Source organism: Sparus aurata, chromosome 24 (assembly GCF_900880675.1).
Source record: "Sparus aurata chromosome 24, fSpaAur1.1, whole genome shotgun sequence".
NCBI lineage: Eukaryota > Metazoa > Chordata > Actinopteri > Spariformes > Sparidae > Sparus > Sparus aurata.
Genome location: NC_044210.1, coordinates 6,263,994 through 6,286,118, shown reverse-complemented (window position 1 = coordinate 6,286,118; position 22,125 = coordinate 6,263,994). Strand labels below are relative to the sequence as shown.

Below are 22,125 nucleotides of genomic sequence, written 5' to 3'. Positions count from 1 at the left end.
GCTCCCCCACCACTGCCCACCTACTGCACTCCATACTTCATCTGCATCTTTCACAAAATATATTGAATTAGAGCTGAAACAAATAGTCAATAGTCAGTTAAGACATTGTCTGAGATAGGCGTTTCCTACTGTTTTGGGACAATTTATAGACCAATTATTATTGATACATTTGTGCAGACTCTGCAGCATAATTGGTAATGAAAATAATAATAATTTACAGGTTGTTATTGAACAATCTGAATCTTGCTCAATGTACATGTAGTTCCACTTTTCAGATCGTAATTAAACACAGAGCCTTATTTTACAGATATACTGTATTGTTTACTGTACCATATAGATGATGTTACATAACTCTTTTTCCCTTTTGCACAACCAATATTTTATTGCTTTTTTGCAATATGCCATAATATACAATATAGGCCACAGGCCACTGTAATGAATTGACACTGGCATCACATTTTTTGCATTTATTCAATAAGCAATCGTTGAGCAGCTGAAATATTGCACGTTATATGCATGTATAATATTTCTCGTTAACAGTATTGTAGTTTATTATTTTATTTTTCTGGGTTTAATATATATTGCCTAAATATCATGAAACTAACCATGGTTTCTGGGAAAATAATGGTGTGATCACTGTCCTTTGTAAATCACAGCTTTGTAAAACCCCCACTTCTAGAACCATTTTCTTCTCAATGGCTGCGGAGAAGCTTATAGCGAAGCACTATGTTTTCATATGTGATTCTTTAATATATTTAATCCTATAATCCACCAGTTTTGCTCACTGCACATATGCAAGCATAGTGTATGATCAGTGTACCCAAGAGAAGCAGTGTATGATCAGTGTACCCAAGAGAAGCAGTGTATGATCAGTGTACCCAAGAGAAGCAGTGTATGATCAGTGTACCCAACAGAAGCAGTGTACGATCAGTGTACCCAACAGAAGCAGTGTATGATCAGTGTATCCAAATGAACATGACTTGCTGTATTTGTTCATCCGAATAGTTAGTACCAACAAAAGAAAAAATAATTAGACTACATTGCAAGAGCACTTTTTTTTTTAACCTTTTCAGTGATAAGTTGCTTTGATGCCTAGTCGTCCAGGATATCACTGTGAGCCGGACGGAGTCCAAGCAGAATTGGTGATTCAGTCGTTTCCTCTGTGTTCAAACCAAAGAAAAAGACACAAGCTTTTGTGCAAATGTTGCAGACTGTCACCCAACATGGAAAACTAATTAAAAAGATAAGATTTTTGTGTGGTGGCATGTAGCTTTTCTGAGGTGGCATTGGTTGCAGGAAGCAAGGGCTGACGACAATAGGCCTTTGATGAGGAGAACACGCCAATGTCGCCATCTTTGGCAGCCGGCCAGTTTCGCATGCCTCTGTGAGTGTCTCAAGGGTTATTGTGGCTTTTCAGGGTTTCCCCTCAAAGGCTTTCTGATGCAGCTTTGTGGAATCTATGTGAAGCATCTTTGTCGTGACTGTAATGCCAATGGAAGCGCCCTTGTGGCTTCCATGGGCACTTTCTTGCGCCATTGTAGAAATAGCACTTTTGCCTCTAGCAAAGAGATTAATTAGTAGCTGAACAGATAGAAGAATTATACAGTGACGTGGTTTACCGCTATACCGTTAGCTGCGGGCAAAATCTGAATAAACACTACCTGTAATGAACTTCAGATCAGTCCTATTTTATGCATAGACTCCGATGAGTTTTTCTTTATCATGGTGTAATGGTGTATCTGATGCATAGTTCTGATATGCAAGAGGGTATTCATTATCAGATTAATCACGTTAATTTGATATTGCATCTTTATTAATTTTCATAATGACTACTCAATGCTGGAAATAATTCAGTAGACCGGAAAAGCGATATAGAAAAGCTGTTTGAAAGATCCTTACAACCCCCTATGTTTTGAAGCCAAAGCAATGCATTGGCAAATATTGTTTTTCACACATAACAAAAACAAATATTTTGGAATTGATCACAACATGCGCCGAGCACGATACTTTACAGGTGAAGAGTTACTCTCTCTTTCTTTTCTTTCTCTGGCATTTCTTCACTGCAGTTTCTTTTTTGTTATCAGCTGTCATAGAAGCCAATACGACAATGTGGTTTGAGCTAATGCGGATCAATCCAGTGGCTGCGCCAGTTTAGTACACTTATTTCACAAAGATCCAGACTTGGAGAGTGAAAACTTGAAATGTGCTGCGCCTGACTGCTAAATGTCAATTCAGTCCTATTATCATCAGCACATGAGTTAACAAAGATATATCCTGATATTTGTGGGCACCTGATTGTAGGGAGAAAAGTTGCACTACTGGTGTAGGCAGTTGACAAAGCTGCAAAGCCAGGTTCGCCTTGATATAGATCCGTCTTGACATTTGTATCATCAACAGCCTCCCCCTGATTATACAGTTAGTCCCTGAAGAGTCACTGGTATAAATAAAGCAGAGGCAGACAAACACTTCGAGAACAGAATTTGCACATAGGGTTGTTGGATTCTTTCCAACTGACCTTAGGTCTTGCAAAAGTTGTGCAATTATTGGCTCAAACTTGCAGGTTTTTTTTTATTCTTGAGCTTTGATCAAGCATCTCCAGCCAAGATCATTATCTCTTTCTTTTTTTGATGTTTTGGATGGATTGAATGTACTCACAGCCTGTCTCTGTACAGAATAATGACTCATGCTTTTGTTTCCTTGTAGGACTGGTAAAAAAATGAAAGCTCCCATTCCTCTTCTGATCCTGCTTCACGCCGTTGTGGTCCATTGCCTGAAAGTGGTGTCGAAGAGAGGCTCAGGTAAGTCCTGTGTTTTTGTTCTAATGATAGTCCTAAAAACCAATGGGAAAAACATGCTCTATAGAAATCGAATTTACTACCTTTTATCTTAACATCTACAACTATATTATTGGATATGGGTTTGATTCCCTGGAACCTGCCAACATTTTTTTTTCTTTTTCTTCGCTTGAAAGCACAAACTGCGTTTCAGTCAACAGCAGGGGGATCACTTGGCCTTGTGCTGTTGTACTTGGAGACCCCAACCCGTCATGGTGAACCAAAGTGCTGTCCTGTCTTTTAACAGCTTGATTTTCAAATCCAAAAACACACTCAGTATTCAGTTAGAGGTTCTCTGTGTTATGATGGAATACGATGTTGCTGAAATTTGCCGATCAATTATATGGTATAATCTTGTTTTAATTTGTTGTGATGAGAACTAAATTTGCAACATACCTCTTAATTACATAATGACAGATTACATAAACTATGTGGATTTCAGTTATGCCCTCAAATCATCTATGAGTGTGTCAAGTTGGTTAGGTGCAAAGTGAAGTAGTGATTATATGAGCTAGTTACTTTCTTGATCCATGAAGTACTTTTCATTTAAGGGTGCAGCTGTGGCCTCTGTAGGGGTATTCAAGTATTTACATGGTTTGGCCACTAATACTGCATGCTTTGCAACACTGAAACGAATTACCTTCTTAAAAATGATAGATGCAAGCTAGGGGAACAATCCACATTTGCTAATATGAAACATAAAGTAAGTCTTTTGTCAGTCTTATTTTTATACCAGAAGCTGCTTGCAACTGGCTTTTTACCCATGCATATGAGACACAGGTGCAGGAATGGCCCAAGGCTCATCAGAGGGTTTCTGCTTTTCCAGCAGAAGTCCCTACGGGTTATCTCCGCCGATGCTTCACGAGCCATTGCCTTGGGCAAGGATTTGAAACGTGTCCACTGATAAATGAACACCCCATCCAAGCCAGACCTCCGTCCTTTGTTCCTTCTCTTTTAGCTCGTATGGCTTTATTAGAAGCCATGCTGGTTGCAAGTTAGAGCCCCATTGTAAAAGGGATTCTGGGCAATGAAAGCCAGTTTGAAATTGCATTGCTTTCATTTCTATGAAATAGAAACTGTAGGGGCTGGGAAGGTGAGTATACTGGTGTCATAGCAGGTTTATTTTCAAAGAAACGATTTTCATGGTGTAGGGTTCCTTTGTTTATTAGATAAAAAAAGAAAAGCAAAAAGAATTGCGGTTCATTTGGTCATTTTTTTAGTGCAGATTGGATAAAATCTAGTTGAATAGTCTCATTTCAAACCCCTAAACTTGACTTGTAATATGGATTTCTATCATAACTGTCACCATTTCTGTGTGATATCGAGATGCATGGATTATTTGACAATTTATGTTTTTTGTTGGTCAGCAGTAAGGTTTACTTTAATCTTTGTATTTTCCAAATCAGAACAAATTCTTTGACATAAATTCCATTTGAATCAATCTTGCTTTTTAATTACAGTTTGTTCAGGAAATATATAGCAATCCAGCTGAAACTGAACTCTTTAAACATGTGCTGTTTTTCATTTGCACCTTTCTTAAAGGAAACTCACTGTAGACAATCAAACCTGTAAGTGTCAGCCCATTAAAGGAAATTAAACGACTCGATTGACTCCCTTAGGGACAACACATCCACTGTCTCACTTGCCTTTCCTCCCTGGGCACACAAAACAAACACACAAACCCCAGGAACCCCTGCACATGTGCACCGCTATTATCTGTGATGATTAAATTCAAAATTCCCATCTTTGAGTAATGCTTTGTCTGCATTTGTACTCAAGGTAGAACAGTGCAAGAACATACAATGCATATCTGCCATACTAATCCTCAGCATGCATAAGTGGGAGAATTCATCCATTTGTCCTCTGCTGTGGTTCCTCTTTGTTAGAATGCTGATATGGCCTGAATGGTTGGGCGAACAGAATAATTGTGTATGTTTCTGCTTAAAACAGTACATCAAGTCCGATGCTGAGATAAAAACCCCACTCTTGGATGCTTTACATTGTCGTGTACTATCAGTCGGTGATATTCAATCCATGATGTATATTAATTTATACTGTGTTTGAATGCTTTGCCATATGTTGTAGAAATACTGTAGACTGTAGAAATAATCACAAATAATCATACAACAGTTTAGAGGCAACGTGTCTGTGTGATACTATGATCACCATTTGTGAGAAGTTGTTTGTGGAATAGAGAAAAATACATCACAAAATACAACTAGAAGTGCAAAAATATCTTGGTGTATTGTTTACAGCAGGGACTTAAAATCCCAGTTGCTTGTAAATCTGTGTTTTGTAGTTGTTTGTGGTCAGAACGCACATTACAGTTTCACAGATTTGGTGTGATGGCAGGGGTCTAAAGATTAGAGAAGTGGGCTTGTCGCATTCCCTTTGGGGAAATCTGTGTGGGAAATGTGAGCGAGTGACACAAATACTGTCGAATTGGCCTTCAGCAAGACACTCACGGCAACAATGATTTGCTTCTTTGCAGAGAGCAACATCAGAATCCCTTTGGTTGTACATGGCAGTCTTCACATATGAATGTGTATTGAATTCTCTGTGAGGCATGAAAGTATTGAGCAAAAACCTTTAGAAGTTTTCTAAAAAGTGGACAGTAATCTGGTCAGTTGAAGATATTTTAAGACTTAACACAGACTTGTACCACAGACTAACACAACTGTCAGAAGCTTGACCTTCTTCGTTTAGCCTAACCACATCAATCATCACACACAAGTGCCTAACTGCAGACATTTAAAGCTAAAACCCCTCTACAAAATTTGACAAAGATTCTGCGAATATGTCATCTGTTAAATAGATTCTGCATCATCAAAAGTGAATTATATCTCTTTGGGTGAGAGCGACCCATGGACAAAGTTGGTCTATTTTAATTGAATTGATTATTTAAAAAGATCTGGTTCTCTGAAAATGGGTTGTGCCGCTATTATTGTATTAAACACACAATCAGCCCCCTTGTTGGCCACTTTTGCCACACTATACAATAGATTCTTGGAAGAGCCGAGCGAGGAATCTCCACATGTGCCTGTTTGGTGACTTTGCCGTCGGCTGAAAAGAGCAGAATCCTCTTTCTGTGCTGCACACAGCTGCAATTTATTTGATTTGAAATGGAAACTTGAGAGTTCATGTTAGGTCTCACTTTAGGCTCTCCATAGTAATAACTATGCATTTATTCTTTTTTCTCAACTCTGAACATGGATTACAATCAGAGTAAGAAGCAGCTCCGGAGGTTACTGACGTTGACTTCTGGCAGGCCAGAATACAGAATAGAATAAGAAGTCCATATACATACATTGTACAAGCGACAAAAAGAAACATTTCCTAAATACCTTGGTAGTTTTTCTTAAATATTTCATGGGCATCACCATTTATCTGCATTATCATTCATCTGCATTATACCGTGAACTCTGCTCTGTCTTCTTATCTTTAGTGTTCAGTTGTACTTCATGGAGCTTCTCGTACTTCCCAGGCATCAGGAGATTTTGTCATCCCAAGGGATTTACTGTGATGCCTCCTGCTTAGGAGCAGTTTTACAGCATGATGACATGCTTGCGGTTTTGTGGATTGGACCTGCTGTCTTTTTGGATGGCTCTTTTTGGAGACCAACATTTGGGCTCTTAAATGAATTGGCTCTTTTTTTGGGCAAAACTTGAGTCCATGTGTGATTTATATTTTCATTTGATTTTGAAGTTGTGTGTCAAAAATCAACACAGAAGTAAGAAAAATGCTTAAAAATAATTCTGTTAGGAGGTTTTGGGCAGCATACAGCCACCAACCATTAACCTGTGGACACTGCAATAACAGTAGCTCCATGTCTTGATCAAGAACAAGCAGCTTTTTCACCCTTTCGGTCTCACCAATAGGCTGCCTCACTTGCTGTAGTGCAAGAAACATTTCCATTTTATATTCACTAAAAGTCACCCCTTAACAAAACTGTTACAGTAACACATATACCCCAAGTGAACATTGCTGGCAGTTGTAGATTCACAATCATATTCCGTGACATTGATTGAGACAAATTTAGCCTCTGTCCGCCCCTCTGCTGTAAAGTCATTAGTCCTCATTTCTTCACCAGACATTGATGAGTCCCCAGACAAATGATGCTTACCTTTCCACAGTCTCCCAGTAATTCCAGCAATATATTACCCACAGCACTCACTCACAGGCAGGGCATCTTTCTGTTATTCATGCATACGTAAAAAGCTGCTCTCCGACATGTGTCCCCATTTGGAAATGGAGTACAGAACCCCTTCCCTGCCTCTAGTTTCTATTAAGGATGGTCCGAAGGCCCGGCATGTCACTCTGATGAAGAGTAGCTGTAAATAAAACACGGCGCCGCAACAAGACCTTGGTTCCTATTAGAGAGCAGCCGCTCATCATCCTTCTACCCCCGTGTATTTATCTACTGCTGCTACAGTAGGTCCACAGCATATATTTTCCCATCTCTTCACCGACTTCTTCTTTCCGCTATTGCGGGAGGAGGAATCAAGGACATCGTGACAGTCAGTTAAATTTACAGTCTTCACACCCGTCGCAAAGCACAACTCCAGGAGGATGTCAACATTAATACGTCAGTTAAAGGATGGAAACTTCCCCCCACATTAATGCGGCTACCCGCAATTTGGCCAATAATAAGGCTCCTTTTAATTGGACAAGACAGTGATTCCTAACAGGGGACGTCAGTGCACAGCGCAAATTCAATTATGGCAAGCTATTTGACTTTGTAATTGATATTAAAGGACGTTAAATATGACAGGAAGCTGTCAGCAAGAACTTTTAGGGAGGGAAGGGGCACAGAAGAAGTGACCCTTTCCATTGTGTCAGATTTTTACACAAGGAAACTACTGATTGTCGGATAATACTAAGAAAAGTAATGAAAATGGCAGTGCCATCAGATCAATTATACACCACTTGTGGTTGTCAGTGATAACAGCTCGGGATGTAAATGCTCAGAATTCAGTTTAAGAATCTTTCCAAAACAAGTCCAGGATTGAAAACTGAATGCTGAAATCCAAGCTCGCTCCTTCTGCCTCCTTCTCTTCCCTCCGTCACGCACACATACCGAGGCACACATCCGTGAATGCCCGCGGTTCATCTTCCCTCGGTCAATACCACATACCTGCCACAAATGTTGAATGATTGCCTCCACTGCACCGCCCGTTCATTGCGGGGGGAGATTGATCACACACATGATATTAGAAATGAAATGGCTTGCCACATGGAGTTGTTTTCCCTCCTGCTGCTCAGAGAGGGGGAGAGAGAGAGAGAGAGAGAGAGAGAGAAGCAACTCAACAAGTGTGCCAGATATAGGCCTCCTGACAACTGGGGCTACTATGGATCTGTGTTCCGGGTTGGGGACACATGCCACAGTCCTCCGCGCGAGATGGACGACGATCAATCACCTGATTTATGAGTGGAGTAGTCTCTCTGTGGCCTGTTTCCTGACCTGTAATAATGTTACAACACCACAGCAATTTAGAAAAATGCCAGGAAAGGGTGCAGAGGGCTGCAGCTGGCCTGTAGCTGCAGGTGGTTAATGCTCAAGTGCACTGTCGGTGCTTCTAAGCATGGATCTAAGACGTATCCGATTACAGCTTTTTTTATTTATTTGATGCATTTGGGTTTAAGGCTTTGACTGTACCGAAATGTCACCTGCAGGCGTACGAAGGCCTACGGGATGATTGGATTTGGGTTTACTGAAATCCAGATTTGGCAAAAGGGCTGGAAGTGTAGGTGGAGCTAATAGGGTCTGACACCTGTCAATCAAGCAGCTGTCCCCCCCCCAAGGATGTTCATCTTTTAGCCAGGATATCTCAGTAATGACACAAAAATCTTCAAATCACAAAAGACATCAAGTCAGGTATGTTGAGACTTGCATTTAGTTGCCAATAGAGGAACTGCATTTATGTTGAAGACTGCAAAGAACTACAGTTGCATTAACACTATCACTGGGCCCAGAAACAGTTCATAGTCAATTATATATGCACTTGATATGCTAACTCGGAAAGGTCGATTTAGTGATGAGTTACTCTTTAAACTTTGGTTTCAGCCTCAGTGATTGCTGCTCTGTGGTACTTCACTCATTTTCTCTTTTATTACATACACATAGCTAGTCCGATGTATGCAGCAGTTATCAATGTGGCTGAGAGTCTCACTCGTTTGATGTTAACATGAAGTTGGCTTCCATTCTTAAAATGACTGACGTGTAAATATGAGCAGGGTAGCGTGTTGTTTATGGCATTTTTATTGATTTTGTCCCACCATAAATCTAAATGATGTTCCCGCTCCTTTTGCATGATTTGTCTTAACTGCCGTCTATTTGTCATCATTGAAAACACTTGCGCTTCAGACTGGGATGCTATAAAACGGACAATCACAGTTGTCTTTCTTTGTGGTATCTGATTGTGTTTTGAAAAAAACTATCCTCATTTTTGCTATTGGTGCTTTTATGTTGGCCGTTTTGAATAATGTATATATTATGGTAAAGGTCTTACTGACCACTCAAAGAGCTTTTCAAAAAATGCAACTCTCTTAAAACTAAAGGGTTAAGATTTGAAATATATACAAATTCTGTGAGGGGAATCACTTCAATTTTCTTCCCACCTTTATGTGTTGTGCCTTCCTCTTATCTGCTCATTGTCTTGGAACCCCAACTGTCTGCAGGCATTCAACATTAAATACAAAATATTGCACTTTATCTCCACTTTTAATATTTCTCTCTGAAGATAATACGTTCATTTCAGGCTCCCTTAGCAAATTATGCAGCCCACTTTAACAGCTGGGGCATTTGGTACCAATTTGAGAGATTATATGTGTGGATGATAATGAGCTTTAGTCCAAAAGAGGATTTAAACATGGAGAAGGCTGGCCAGTGCTTAATTTAAGAAAATCTGGCTCTCAGGTTTATGCAAGAAGACTTTAGGGGAAATAAAACTCCTGAAGAAAAAGAATAAAAAGGATGGAAAAAGAAAAGTAAATAAGTAACATTTGTGATAAGTCAGGGCAATTGGACCTGAACAGGAATGTTCCCGATGGTTATTTTGATTCCTCTTGGCTAGCTGGCTCTGAGATAGCTGATCATCGGTGGGTAGAGAAGCTGTAGTCTCTCACTACTATGCAAATTGCCTGGAGGCGGTGATGGGACTGTACCCAAAAATATCACACATTTTAACCTGGGGCTGCGCCGCATGATTAATCCATGTGGGTTCTGCTTGTCATTCTGCCTCGCTCTTTGCCTGTATGTATCGGCCTCTCTATCTAGCTATCTTAGCACGAATTTTAATAAATTGTGTTTATGTATGTCACTTCCTGCTTCTGCAAGGGGTGAGGTGGCAGTTTGCACTTTTGAATTCCTCTCAAAAAATAAAAAACCTCCCTCATCTCCAATGGTTGTTTCTCCCTGCCACCTTGTCTGATTTCACCTAACATCTCTCCCCGAGCTGCTGCGCATAGAAACTGATGGTTATTGCTTCCATTGATTGGCGACTTTCTCCTGGAGGCCAGACAGGCTCACTGGGGAGTCAGATAGATGTCTCACAGAATAATTCAAATAATAAACTGATGCCTAATCCCATAATCATCATTCGATTCTACCTGTTTTAAGCCAAGAGTATGTTTACCAAGAACCCTGAACTGTTTAACTCTCGCAGCAACATCTCTGATTTCTGTTTGTGCACCTAACTTGAAAATACCACCTCTCCTAATATGCAGACCAGAGACCTATGTTTCGCCTTTAAATTGCACACCTGTAGTAGTATCTGTTTGAGTGGAGTAAAATTGGGCCTAATGATAGCTCACATCCCTCCTTGATAAAAGGTCTACCTCGAGAAGCGAGAGCAGACACTCCTGTTAAAAAAGACAAGTATCAAGTTTTGTTTTTTTTTGTTTTTTTTTTGCTGTCATTTCTTGATATCAGACAAACTGGTAATTTGATTTCCACTTGTCTCAGCCTTTGCAATCTCTGAGCCATTCGATTCTCCTTTTTTTGTGAGTCGTGAGAGTACATTGGTTTTCTATTGATTGGAGTGCTGACTTTGTTTTGGGCCGTTGCAACTCAGTTTAGTTTGATTTCTGAGGGGAGGTCGTTGACTTGCATGGCGACACTGCCGCTTGTCATTTTCCAACTTTATCAGCCTCTTTAATTAGCCTCATAATGCACCTGCTGGTTTTCCAACTTACAATACAGGGATTTTTAAAAGCACAGCCGACCTGAAACATAAAAAAAATCATTTCTGAATCATTGCTGTCATGTATGAAGAATAACGATTCAGATGAGTAATTTTCCAAAAAGAAATCTTATATCTGTACTTTAATATCATACTTAAAATCTATTTTTTCTCAGCTATGAAGCACATCCATGACTTTTTTTAGCTGTCCTGTGTACAACAGAATGCATTGTATAACCAGTGACTTATAGCTTTACTCAGGGATCATTTCTCTTGATTGATGGCTTGAGACGAACGATGAGATTGATTTGCCCCACACAGCTGTCACTGCTACACACACAATAGTTAATCTGCAGAGTTTTCTGTTTTTTTTTTTTTTTTTGCCTGAACAACATATGTATAACTATATTAGTTTGGGGAAGTTTCTGGCCATGTGTGGGAATAATCGGGGTCATGTGACGAAAGATAATAATTATGATGCAGGAACTACAGCTTTTTCTAATGCACTTTTTCATCCACTGAGCAGACATGTGGATTACAGACAGCTGTTCAATACAACAAGAAAAACAAGGATGTTTTTACCTAAAACTAAGAGTTAGCCTTAGAGTGCATGTCTATGTCATGTAATTAAATGGCTTATGGGTCATTTTCCTTGCTGAAATGATAACGTCTGTGTTTTCTTGTTGTGTTCCTTCTGCCCTTTTCTGCATTGTTTCATGATGTGTTTTATAAATATTTAAGACATACAAACAAGCCATTTTTTTGGAGTCAAGTGGATCTTTACCAAACTCGTACTGAGATTGGGGTGTGGGTCTAGTATCCTGACGCAGGTGTTGATGCCAGCCAAAAGTAGGTCTCATGAACACATGTTGTCAGTCAAATAAAGATTAGCAGAGCAGATGACCAATTTTCTATCCCTCCTATTTGACCTTGTAAACCAATTATTTGCTTGTTACGACCAGAGTGGAAAAAATTCCGATGACTGATAATGTCACTGGCTGGGAAGTTTGTGGCCTTTTCCTTCCTTCAGTGACGCCGTTGTGAAAGAAACCGCATGAATTGGGATTTTTAATTAGCCTACCCTGCACAATGAGGCTGTGGTCGCTGGAGAGGTGAAGTTTGTGAATGCAGGAAGTCTCCCAACAACGTTGCATTTGATGAGGCTGTCAAGCTCCCTCGCATCAGCCAGGCACTCAGCGTGTGGCCTTTTTCAATGCTCCTTTATTGGAAAGTTTGAACACATCCTCTCTCACTGTGTTCATTCCCTGTTCAGTCTACCCGTCGCTCAATGACAGCTATGAACAAAAAACACTACTCTCTTGTTCTCTTTGTATATTTTCTTTCCCTTTCGTTTTTTCCTTTTTTTCCTCCCATTCTTTTTTCAGTCAAACTGGGAATGGTCAAAGCACAATCAACCTATTTCGGCAACAAGCAGAGGCACAGTGAATCCTTGCAGGTCTCAAGGGAGTCCTGCCAAGTTTGGGGCTTTTCAGTTTTCCCTTTTTTTTTTGCCAGGGAGAAAGGATGTAAGCTTGCTTGCCGAGGAGTATGCCTTTGTTGGGTTGCAGGAGACTGACGCACTGCAGGAGTTTTGGAAACAAACCAGGTTGACTCTGTTCTCCAGGCCCTGGCTGCTTTTCTCACCACTGTTCGGAAGATACAAGCAAAACCCGTTCAAATCCTACCGCTTAGCATTTTTATTATAATTAGCAGGGAATTACCTGGTATTCCCCCCTTAGGAAAGTATGTCATTTTATCCAAGGCTAAGGTACCTATTGTTCACAGAGAGAAATTATCTTTAATTAACATGCACCAAATTTGCTTTTAAAAATCCATTCTGTGCAAAATTCCGCTCAACTATTCCCTGTAAGCAAGCCTTGTAATTTCATTTGGCGTGATTAACAGTGGAGTTCCATCACGTATTTCCTGTCATGTTTATTGCTTGTGTTTGATGTGGCGCGTGGTTGAAATATTTAAGACCCTGATATTTATGATCCTCCAGGGCCCAAAAAATGGTAGAAGATGGCAGCTGATTTCCCTGCAGTGCAATGATCAATAAATTCTACATATCAATTAAGTTCCACTGTCATCTCCAAGGCCTCTCCCAGGGATAAGCCTCTCTCTGGTCTCTTATTGGCCAATCATGGTGTTGCACAGCCTCCCCCACAGCTCCTCTGCGTTCATGAAACAAACATGTACATGGAGAGAGGTGCTACGTTAGAAGTGTGTGTTTTTCGGTGAGCCGTCGGGGGCGGGGGCATCATAATCCGTAGTATACAAGAAGTGTCTTTCATTTATTTCCTTTTTATATGACATATAGTGGCAGCTCTGTAAATGTGAAAAGTTCTCAGCTGTGGATCAAATAGCCATGAAATGCTTTTACAGTCCCGATGGCCTTCTAAAAACGATTAGATTCTATTAACCTGTGCGACGTAAATAAAAGCAATTGAGAACATGGAAGATTTCAGTCCTGATGAAGCACGCAGTTTGCTTCTGATGCCTTTTTCTTAGAGCTGAAAAGAGGAGTTTAAAAGAAGAGGGACAAGTAGAAAGAGAGACTGTCATTGCAGAAGTGGCTCTTGTGTTGAAACAACACAAGATTTCTGGTTGGAGGCAGTTGAGCTACTGTAGATTTTTCCTTCATGTTGACAGCACAGACGCTGCAGCATCCAAACGGCGTCAAGTCCCTGTTAGCATCTCCTGCTAACTGAGAGGCACTACAGATGTTAGTAGGCGTTGCATCTTTGTACCCTGCCAGTAGCCAAGCAACACTGCAACCTCACCATCTCGAGTGTTTCTGCGCTCTCAGCACATTCCCTCGCATGATCTCGCCCTCCGAAACGGGATTAAAAAATCCCCCGCAACCTTTGCCTGCGTTGTGCGTGTGATTTTGCCAGAGGGTAATTAAAGTGTTTCTTCTCCATTCAGCCTCTCACAAAAGTTCCCTGTATATCATCTGACATCAAAAACACTTAAAATAAATTGCTGTATAAAAATGCGATGTTCAGGCAGCCAATTAAGTTTGATGCGTGAAGTGTTAGCCTTTGAGCGTGTGTAATGAGGCCCATAGCAATACTGTGAAGACTGCTAGCTGCTGTTTGACAAAAGATGTATTTTTCATTCACGTGGAGCCTAATGAGTGGATGGAGATGCTACAGTCTCTCATCAAATCCGATGATACAGATCAAGCAGCTTGATGAATGATTAACACCACTTTCACAAGGGCGCTGACCTAACAGTTTTGTCCGCACCTGCAAAGTCAATCAATTAAAAGAGATGAAGGTGATTAATTATTGGCAATCATTAAGCTGTTAAATTTACTTGCAGCCTACGGCTTATTTATCGATGTCCTGGTTTAATGAAGACACATCTGGCTAAACAGCTCTGAAAAGGATAACAAAGCAAAGCAGTTTATGGTAATGCCATTTTGATTTTTGACAGTCGTCTGTCGCTGTTCCAGCCCCGAAACACTCCAGTTCAGATGCAGAATAAAAGTATCCCAAATCCCATTCCAACACCATTCAATTGCTCGCCATTGAAATTCAAATATGGCCTGATTATAATGTTTAATGTGCATGCCACCCTCAGCGATTTTTCAAATTGTGTGATATAGGCTTTTAAAGGGCCTCCCTTTGGTGTTTGCAATGCTGTCTAAGGCTCTCTGTCACTTTTTTTGTGCACCAAGTGCCTGGTCTTGAAGAACACAAGGTTAGCTCAGGATTATGGTTCTGTATGTGTCTTTCATTGCCTTTAATATGCAAATAGGAGATTAGCCTTGGAAGGAAACTGTTTGGCATGGGAGTTATTTCTACCAGGAGGTGACGCGATCCATTATTGCCTCTGTTTTTCCTTCTCAGGATCAGACTTAACCATTTCAGCAAAAAAATGGCACTTAAGAAGCTTCCCAGGACGATGACGGGATATGGATACACTGTACATATCAAGAAATGCTTACATCGCATTAAAGCATATTATCCTTTAGCATAAAGGCTAAATAAATAACAGTTGCTTCATGCAGGCAAAACGCAAGCTTTCTGTAACATGACTCAGTATTATTCGTTTAAGTAAAAGGCATTTGTCAGTATTTCATTGGAGCTGCATGGCAAAAAGTTAAATGACTCTGTCTGCATGGCTGAGGCACATCAAACAAAATAAGGAAACTACATTGCTGCAATTCATAGCAAAAGCCAAATGCAGCCGGGCAAATGACTTTGGTATTACACTGTCAGAAAACCATTTCAAATGTGCCATGGGAAGCAATTCCAGCATTTCTTTTGATCTCCAGTGTGGAGGGGAGGAGGGAGGATTAGGAAACATTTCATATCATGGAATTGTGATCCCGGCATTAGAGCTATACAATGCACATGCGATGTCAACATCCATAATTGAGCATTCTAAGTGACCTATTTTTTTTTTTTTTTGCGGGAGGGCTACCTCTGCAGTTGTTGCTGCGTCAGAGAGTTTAACCCTTTCAAAATCTGCTTCAGGGAAGTCCATGATGGAGCCGAGCACCCATCCAGAACACCATCACGACGTTGCTGCTTCTCCACCTCCTCTGGGCATGTTTGTTAAGTGACCCTAAACTGTGCTCATCCATGAGAACATGAGATGATGTACGCGCCGCAAGATCTGCTATAGAAGTTGCGGACAGAATTCTGCCAACACACACTCAACACTTTCCAAAACAAAGTCTGTCAATCAACTATTTGTTTGTTCTGAAATGAAGTGAATTTCATTTTAGATTGAAAGCTCAACACACTTATTTAAATCAGCACTCAAGCTACATACTCCTCTGTTGTTTGGAATATTGATTCTGGGTGCGCGCACACACAAACACACGTGTGAGACAGTGAGGCACAGATTATCCAATCAAACGTCCATGCTGGCCGTGTACAATTGATCAGAGTACATTTGCTCCGCGCTGACAACCCTGTGGGCATTCACGGCTTCTCTCACTGGCTCAGAGGGGGGTTGAGGATTATTGACTGTGGGATAAAGGAAATAGAGAAATCTGCAGAATAGAGTCCCCAAATAATTGGATTAAACAAACAAATTAGCTTGTTGAATGTATAATCAGAGCAATGAGCAAGAGTTTGTGCCATTGAAGGACTAGCAGTTTGCATCTCAGGTTTAAAACCTGACAGTTCTCGCTTTTACTTGTAACATATGTTGTCCCCAATACTAATTGGTCAGTATTTGGACATGTTTCCACACAGAGTTTTTGTGTGTACATCCACCCTCAATGGCTTCAACATAAAGGACATTCTTGCCTTTCTTTCTCAGCTAGCTTGGGAAATGGCTCTGTTTTAGATGTTCCTTGACCTCTTTCAGGCCTACAGAATGGAGTCAGTGTGTGCCTGAGCAGTCTAATTGGGTTGACAGCGCAGTGTCTTGCCTCTTGCTCACGCACATGACATCCAGCTCTTTGACAGAGCGGCCTGCCTCGGCAGTCCTTTGGCTGTCCAAGTTAGTAGCACTCGAGCAAATGTTTAAACAAGCGATCATAGATGACTCGACGGTGTTGACTTCACTGAGCGCTTTTCGACTATTTGCATTTTTATTGTTGAGTTGTAAACACTTACAAACAAAACCAACAGTGGATGAAATGTGGCTCAGAGTTAATGAATAGATTTTAATGGACACTCTAGGAATGTGTTGTTAATTTGCCGTCGGTACACGTGCACGTGTGTGGTTTTAATGAAGCTGAATGAATTGTGCATTGGGTTACTGGTGCATGCAGCGTGATTATGTTGAATATGCTCTCTCTGTTGTGTGGTGCCCACCGTTTAAACAAGGCTGTGTAGGTGGGACAGTGGGGAGGGAGGAAGGGCAAAGGGAGACAAAGGGAAAGTGGAAAGTACGCAAGGCCACGCTCTTCATGAATTCATTTCCCCTCTCGCTCCTGTGTCAGGGGGACCTCGTCTGAACCCATTAAGTTGGTAACAAGGTGACAGCGAGCGGTCCTGGTACGGGTTCTGGCCTCCGGAGCTGTCTGGCTGCTCGTCCATGTTAATTAAGTGAGAGAATGAAAGTGTGAGGTATGGGGACATTGTTAGACAAAAAGGTTTAACTAGATGGTCCGGATAAGGACAGAGTTTCGGTCTTTGTCTCAAACGAGTTTGCAGCTTCGAGGTGGAGCTAAACAGACAGCAATTTACGCTGATTCAAGTAGGTAAGTGAGGTATACAAATCTCACCACAGGCAGTCAGCAGACCATGAATTATTGAGACGCTGTTAGGCTTGTCGTGTTGAATCCTTTAACCTTAGAAAGGTTGACCAGTCTCATTCCCTAAATCCATTTCCTTTGCATATTATCAAATAACTCGTCACTGGTGCTCTTTTGAAATAATGTCCTTGTTCAACATTGCCAGTGCTTACAAATGGACAGGATAAAAATGGCATGGCATGTTGGTGAAAACGGACATCCCCCCCTGCCGCCCTTCCGTCTCCCCTCTACTGTGGGAAAGTGCGTCATCTTTCTGTGAGGAAAATGGCATTGGTAGAGTTCACTGGGAAGCGTTTTTAGTGCAAAGTAAGTGGGCGATCAGGAGATGTCATCAATTCCAATGCATGCCAGTTGCCACGGAAACAGAAGTGGAGAGGCTTTTCTCAAGGATCCTGTTAAACATTTAGAGTGTGCAGGACTCAGAGAGAGATAGAGAGAGACAGAGAAATTAGTGGAAGAGATGTGTTTCGTGGATAGTCCATCTTTTCATCCGTGTTTTCCTTCATTATAACTGTGAGTGACGTGGATACATTTGCACCATTTGGTTTTAAGTTAAGCTCACAAGCCTCAAATCTACCTAAAGTCATGATTATTAAGGTGTAGTTGAATTGGCTTACTCTACCAATATCTAGTTAATATCGAAAGAAGAGGTTTAATACATATCAAATCAAATATGAATGGTATTGTTGCAATTCTTTAGCTTAAGTAACGTTACTGTAAGTCTTATTGTTTTTAGATTGCGGTAAAGATTGACTACACACATCCATATTAGGGTTTTCTCATATTTGCATGGAGGAACAAAATTGCAAGACTTGGCCTTTATCTGCACAAGTGGCCAAAGCTGTGTCCGAGCTTGGCACAAAAGCACAACAGCCCTTCTACAGTGGTAATCTCCCAGCAGACAGGCCCTAAATGGGAAAAGGGCTCTTTGCGGTAACAACGTGGGCTCAGCAGATAGGAGGTCTGTGTAATTCCTGTTAATTACTGTCCACGAGGTGATAAGACCTGGTTGGAGAGGCTAAGAGAAGAGATAAGGAGGATCAGGGATTCACCTGAAGGATTTTCTACCCCTAGGGCAAAAACAGTCTAGTTTTCCAGAAACAGCCTAAAATTTGAAGCCACCCCTATAGTAGCTGTTGTTTTTTTCTTCCCTTACTGAACTAATGGAATTGTTTTGACACCCATTTACGAGCTGTGGCAGTGGGTGAACTGAAGGTTTTATCTATTTAGTCATCAGAAAACATTTTTGAGCAAACAGACCTGCTGACTTGAGATTCTGTTAAAACACTCCTATTGCTTCTAGCCCTGAAATACATGGATACACTTATAAAAAAAATGGTCAAATAAATACATAATCTTACTCTTTCAGAGGCTTTTTATCCACATTATCATAATCGTTAACCAACTCAATCTGCTGATGATGACCATGTGGTCAAAAGCTCCAGTATAAGATAGTAACAGACAAGACTTTGAGTTTTTGTTGTTTTGTCTGTATAGCTAAAAGGAACTTTGTTCCCCCTAATACTGAGCACATTCATTTACATTGAATTGTTAGTTATAAAATCCCGGCACCCCTTTCATGCAAATTCAAAAAAGCACATCAAAACAGGCGTATGGAAACACACTCATACTGCACTTGACTAAGACCACTGATACCACAACAAATATTCACAGCATGACTTGAGGGATTTTCTTTTAAAAATAGTTCAAAGCAATTCACCAAAAACACGAGCCCCATGAGACCCAATTCATTTTCTTTGCCATATTCCAAGCCTCCATTAGCATGCGCCGGGGATGAATCTTGCGTGTTGTCAGTCACCTCTCTTCTACCATGAAATCAGACCAAATCCCAGTTTCTGTTTGTCTGGTTTTTCTCTGCAGAGACGACCCGGCGGACCTCTGACCTGGTTGCAAACGCTCCTACACAGAAAAGAACCAGTAATGTGGGATGCTGTTGTATGAAAAATTGGAGGCTGATAAGATAGGACACTGTGCGGTTCTTTGAAGGAATTGAACCCTACAATAGCTCTCAGGGGCTTCAGCTACAGGGATATATGAGCTCATATTGGAGAAACGAGGCTAGTTGTCTAAATGCATTACTGTAATAGGACCTGGGAGGGGGAGTGGTGTTGTGTATCTGCATGTTGACCTTGCTAGTATTAAGTTCTTGAATTACTCTCTAGGGTGTGCATGCTGGCAGAGGCACTGGTGGTCCGACTATAAACTCCTCATTTCTTACTTTTAGGTTTAATTATTTTCTTTGTTCCTGCTTATTAAAAGCTCAGCAAAGGAATTGTGTCTTCTTCACTCAGCGGCTCATCATTAGCAGCCGAAGCATATTTCGCCCTTGTAATACACAGAACGCCGAGATACTAATTACCTTTCAGTCACCAATAAGGCTTTGGTTTTACCCCCTACTTCTCATTGAACAGTTGCCGCTGTAAAGAATCTGTTTCAGTCAGGCGTTTGTGGAGCGTCTATACAAATCACGCCTAATATGACAACCATTCATCAGTTTGATAAATGATTATCAAAGAGAGCCACTGAGAATATGCAAATGTCAGCGCTCGGAGATCGCGCTGCTCCTCGACAACACAAAACATAGCATTTCATATAAGTAGTACTTCTTTTTTTTTATTACACAGAGGGGTTTATATTTCTTATTTAAGCACACTGGAGCAGTACCAAAGGACTGGATATATTTGATTCTACAGCTGAAATAGATGTAATTGGTTCTAATTTCCATCTCCTCTGTCTTCAACGGTATCTCACTCCATGATATACTGCGATTAAATTAGTCGAGCACTGTACCTAATGGACCTTCTTTTGTCCCAGATGTTAGCCCGCACAGAAGATTAGACATTATCCACTTGTCTTTTTTCCTTAAGTTTAATGTGTGACAATTTCTAGAATACTTTTAGGAGTCATTGTTTCTTTTTTAACACGTGTTGATACTATAAGAAGATAAGTGTGTTTCCAACTTAATGGCAACAATTTGGGAAATGTGGAACTTTTTACCATTTTTGCCACAGAATAACCTGACTGGCCTGCACAGAGTCCTGACCTCAACCTAATCCAGCATCTCTGGGATGAGCTGGCTGGAACGCCGACTGTGAGCTAGGTCTTATCGCCCAGCATCAGTGGCCAACCTCACTAATGCTCTTGTGGCTGAATGGCAGCAAAACCCTGCATCCAGGTTGTAAACTCTTGAGAAAAGGCCAGAAGAGGGTGTTAGCAGCAAATAAATACCCATGCTTTTTAAGGAGGATGTTCAGCGGTTCTGAATCCTGAACTGCTTCTGGTTCTTTAACTTGGACCAGATTGTCAAAACAACAGACATACAGTTCCACCTAAAAAGATCTAACACATGTCTAGATTTGTAAAATTGGAGTTGTAAAAATATTTTCTGCTCAAACCGTCAGAATAAAGGCAGTAGGCAAGGGAGGCAAGGCGAAGATAAGACGATGAAGGGTGGTAGTGGGTGGGTCAGTAAAGAGGAGAGTCTGAGGGGATGTGTGCAGAGGCTGCTGTGATGTAAAAAAAGAAATAGAAGGGTGCATTCTCGGGTGGAAGAAGGACAGCGAGGACGGTTCAGCAACTTTCTCGTCTGATAAAGCCAATCTGCCTCCACATGACCCAGTTTCGCAGAGCAGATTGGCTAACGATAGAACGAAAACTGACATGCACTTGCTGAAGTATTTAAGTGTCTGAAATGTGCAGGGTAAACAGATTGTAAGAATCCCAAATGGAACGGTGGGGCAGTGTGTGTGTGTGTGCATCATGTGTATTTATATTCATCTTTCGTAATGCAAGCATTGTTGCAAAGAAATGCAAAAAAGCAGAGAAGTCCTGGTCACATAGTACAGTATAATGTAAAAATAACATGGGTCGTGATCTCAGGAGGCCTTCGTAATTTAATGTCCTTCGGTCTTGAACTAAAACTATAAAGCATCACGTTGTGGAAACGCACATTCAGTGAAGAGTGTGTATACTTGTTGAGTGCATGTCTTCCTTTGCTCTCTTTCAAGGCCGTGGAGGCTGTCTAAATCACTAGAAACTACATTCTGTGACAAAATTGCACCGATGAGAGGGGAAATACATGTACATCGCTGTTCTTAGAGACATCCAGTTTATCTTTAGGATCACTGCCTTATGAGGCTGATCAATCTCTGTGGATGTGGAGACAAGCAGATATAAACCAGATGTAGCAAGTTACAAAGCCACTATTTCTTTGGCAGTAAGTGCCAGTTTACACTGAGTGTACAGAGTTCGGGCATGTTTAGTTACGGGGTTTACTTCTCCACTACATCAGGTCCTGCATTATCCTCTAGGCATGTGTAAGCAAGATACTTTTAGCTCCTTTAACTGTAGTCATTTTCCCAAGGACCTGGTTTCTCAGCTATTCCTGAGCTCCCAAAAAATCCTTCAGTACTTGTGGAATGGACACCGCCCCACTATGTCTTGCATAGACGTTGCAGTACTTGATGTCACTCACGCACAATACTACAACATCTGTACAACATTCACTCATACGCAAGCAAGCACTTGCTGTTAGCATCAGTATTAGGACCAAGGAGGATAGAAACGGCTTTTAATCTTACCGGCATTTAAACAATTGTAATTTTAATGTTTCCCCAACTAGTCTAAAGCCTCAGGGGTTAGAAGAGAATGCATGAGACAGGAGCAGATAGAGAGAGAGAGATAAACATCTTTTTGGTAATCGTTTCATTTATTAAATCTAAAAAAACATCTGCTTTTGAAACGGCATGTTGCCTGTAAATGTGGAGTTTTCAGTCTCCCTTTTCCACCTCTGCACATCTCTGTTTCAGCATCCATTGAAGCATCACACTGGCACAACAACAAATTACAGAATAGATCATGATGA

The 22,125-nt window shown here is 40.9% G+C and overlaps 1 protein-coding gene across 4 annotated transcripts in view; it reads left to right on the top strand.

Moving 5' to 3' along the window:
- The window catches only part of LOC115577155 (interleukin-1 receptor accessory protein-like 1), a 290,011-nt gene that overhangs the window by 68,083 nt on the left and 199,803 nt on the right, over positions 1-22,125 (top strand). For all 4 annotated transcript variants that reach the window (XM_030410010.1, XM_030410011.1, XM_030410013.1 and 1 more), the window contains one exon: positions 2,704-2,798. In XM_030410010.1, the coding sequence (XP_030265870.1) occupies positions 2,717-2,798 (82 nt within the window). In that variant the 5' untranslated portion in view covers positions 2,704-2,716. The remainder of the gene's footprint in view (positions 1-2,703; positions 2,799-22,125) is intronic.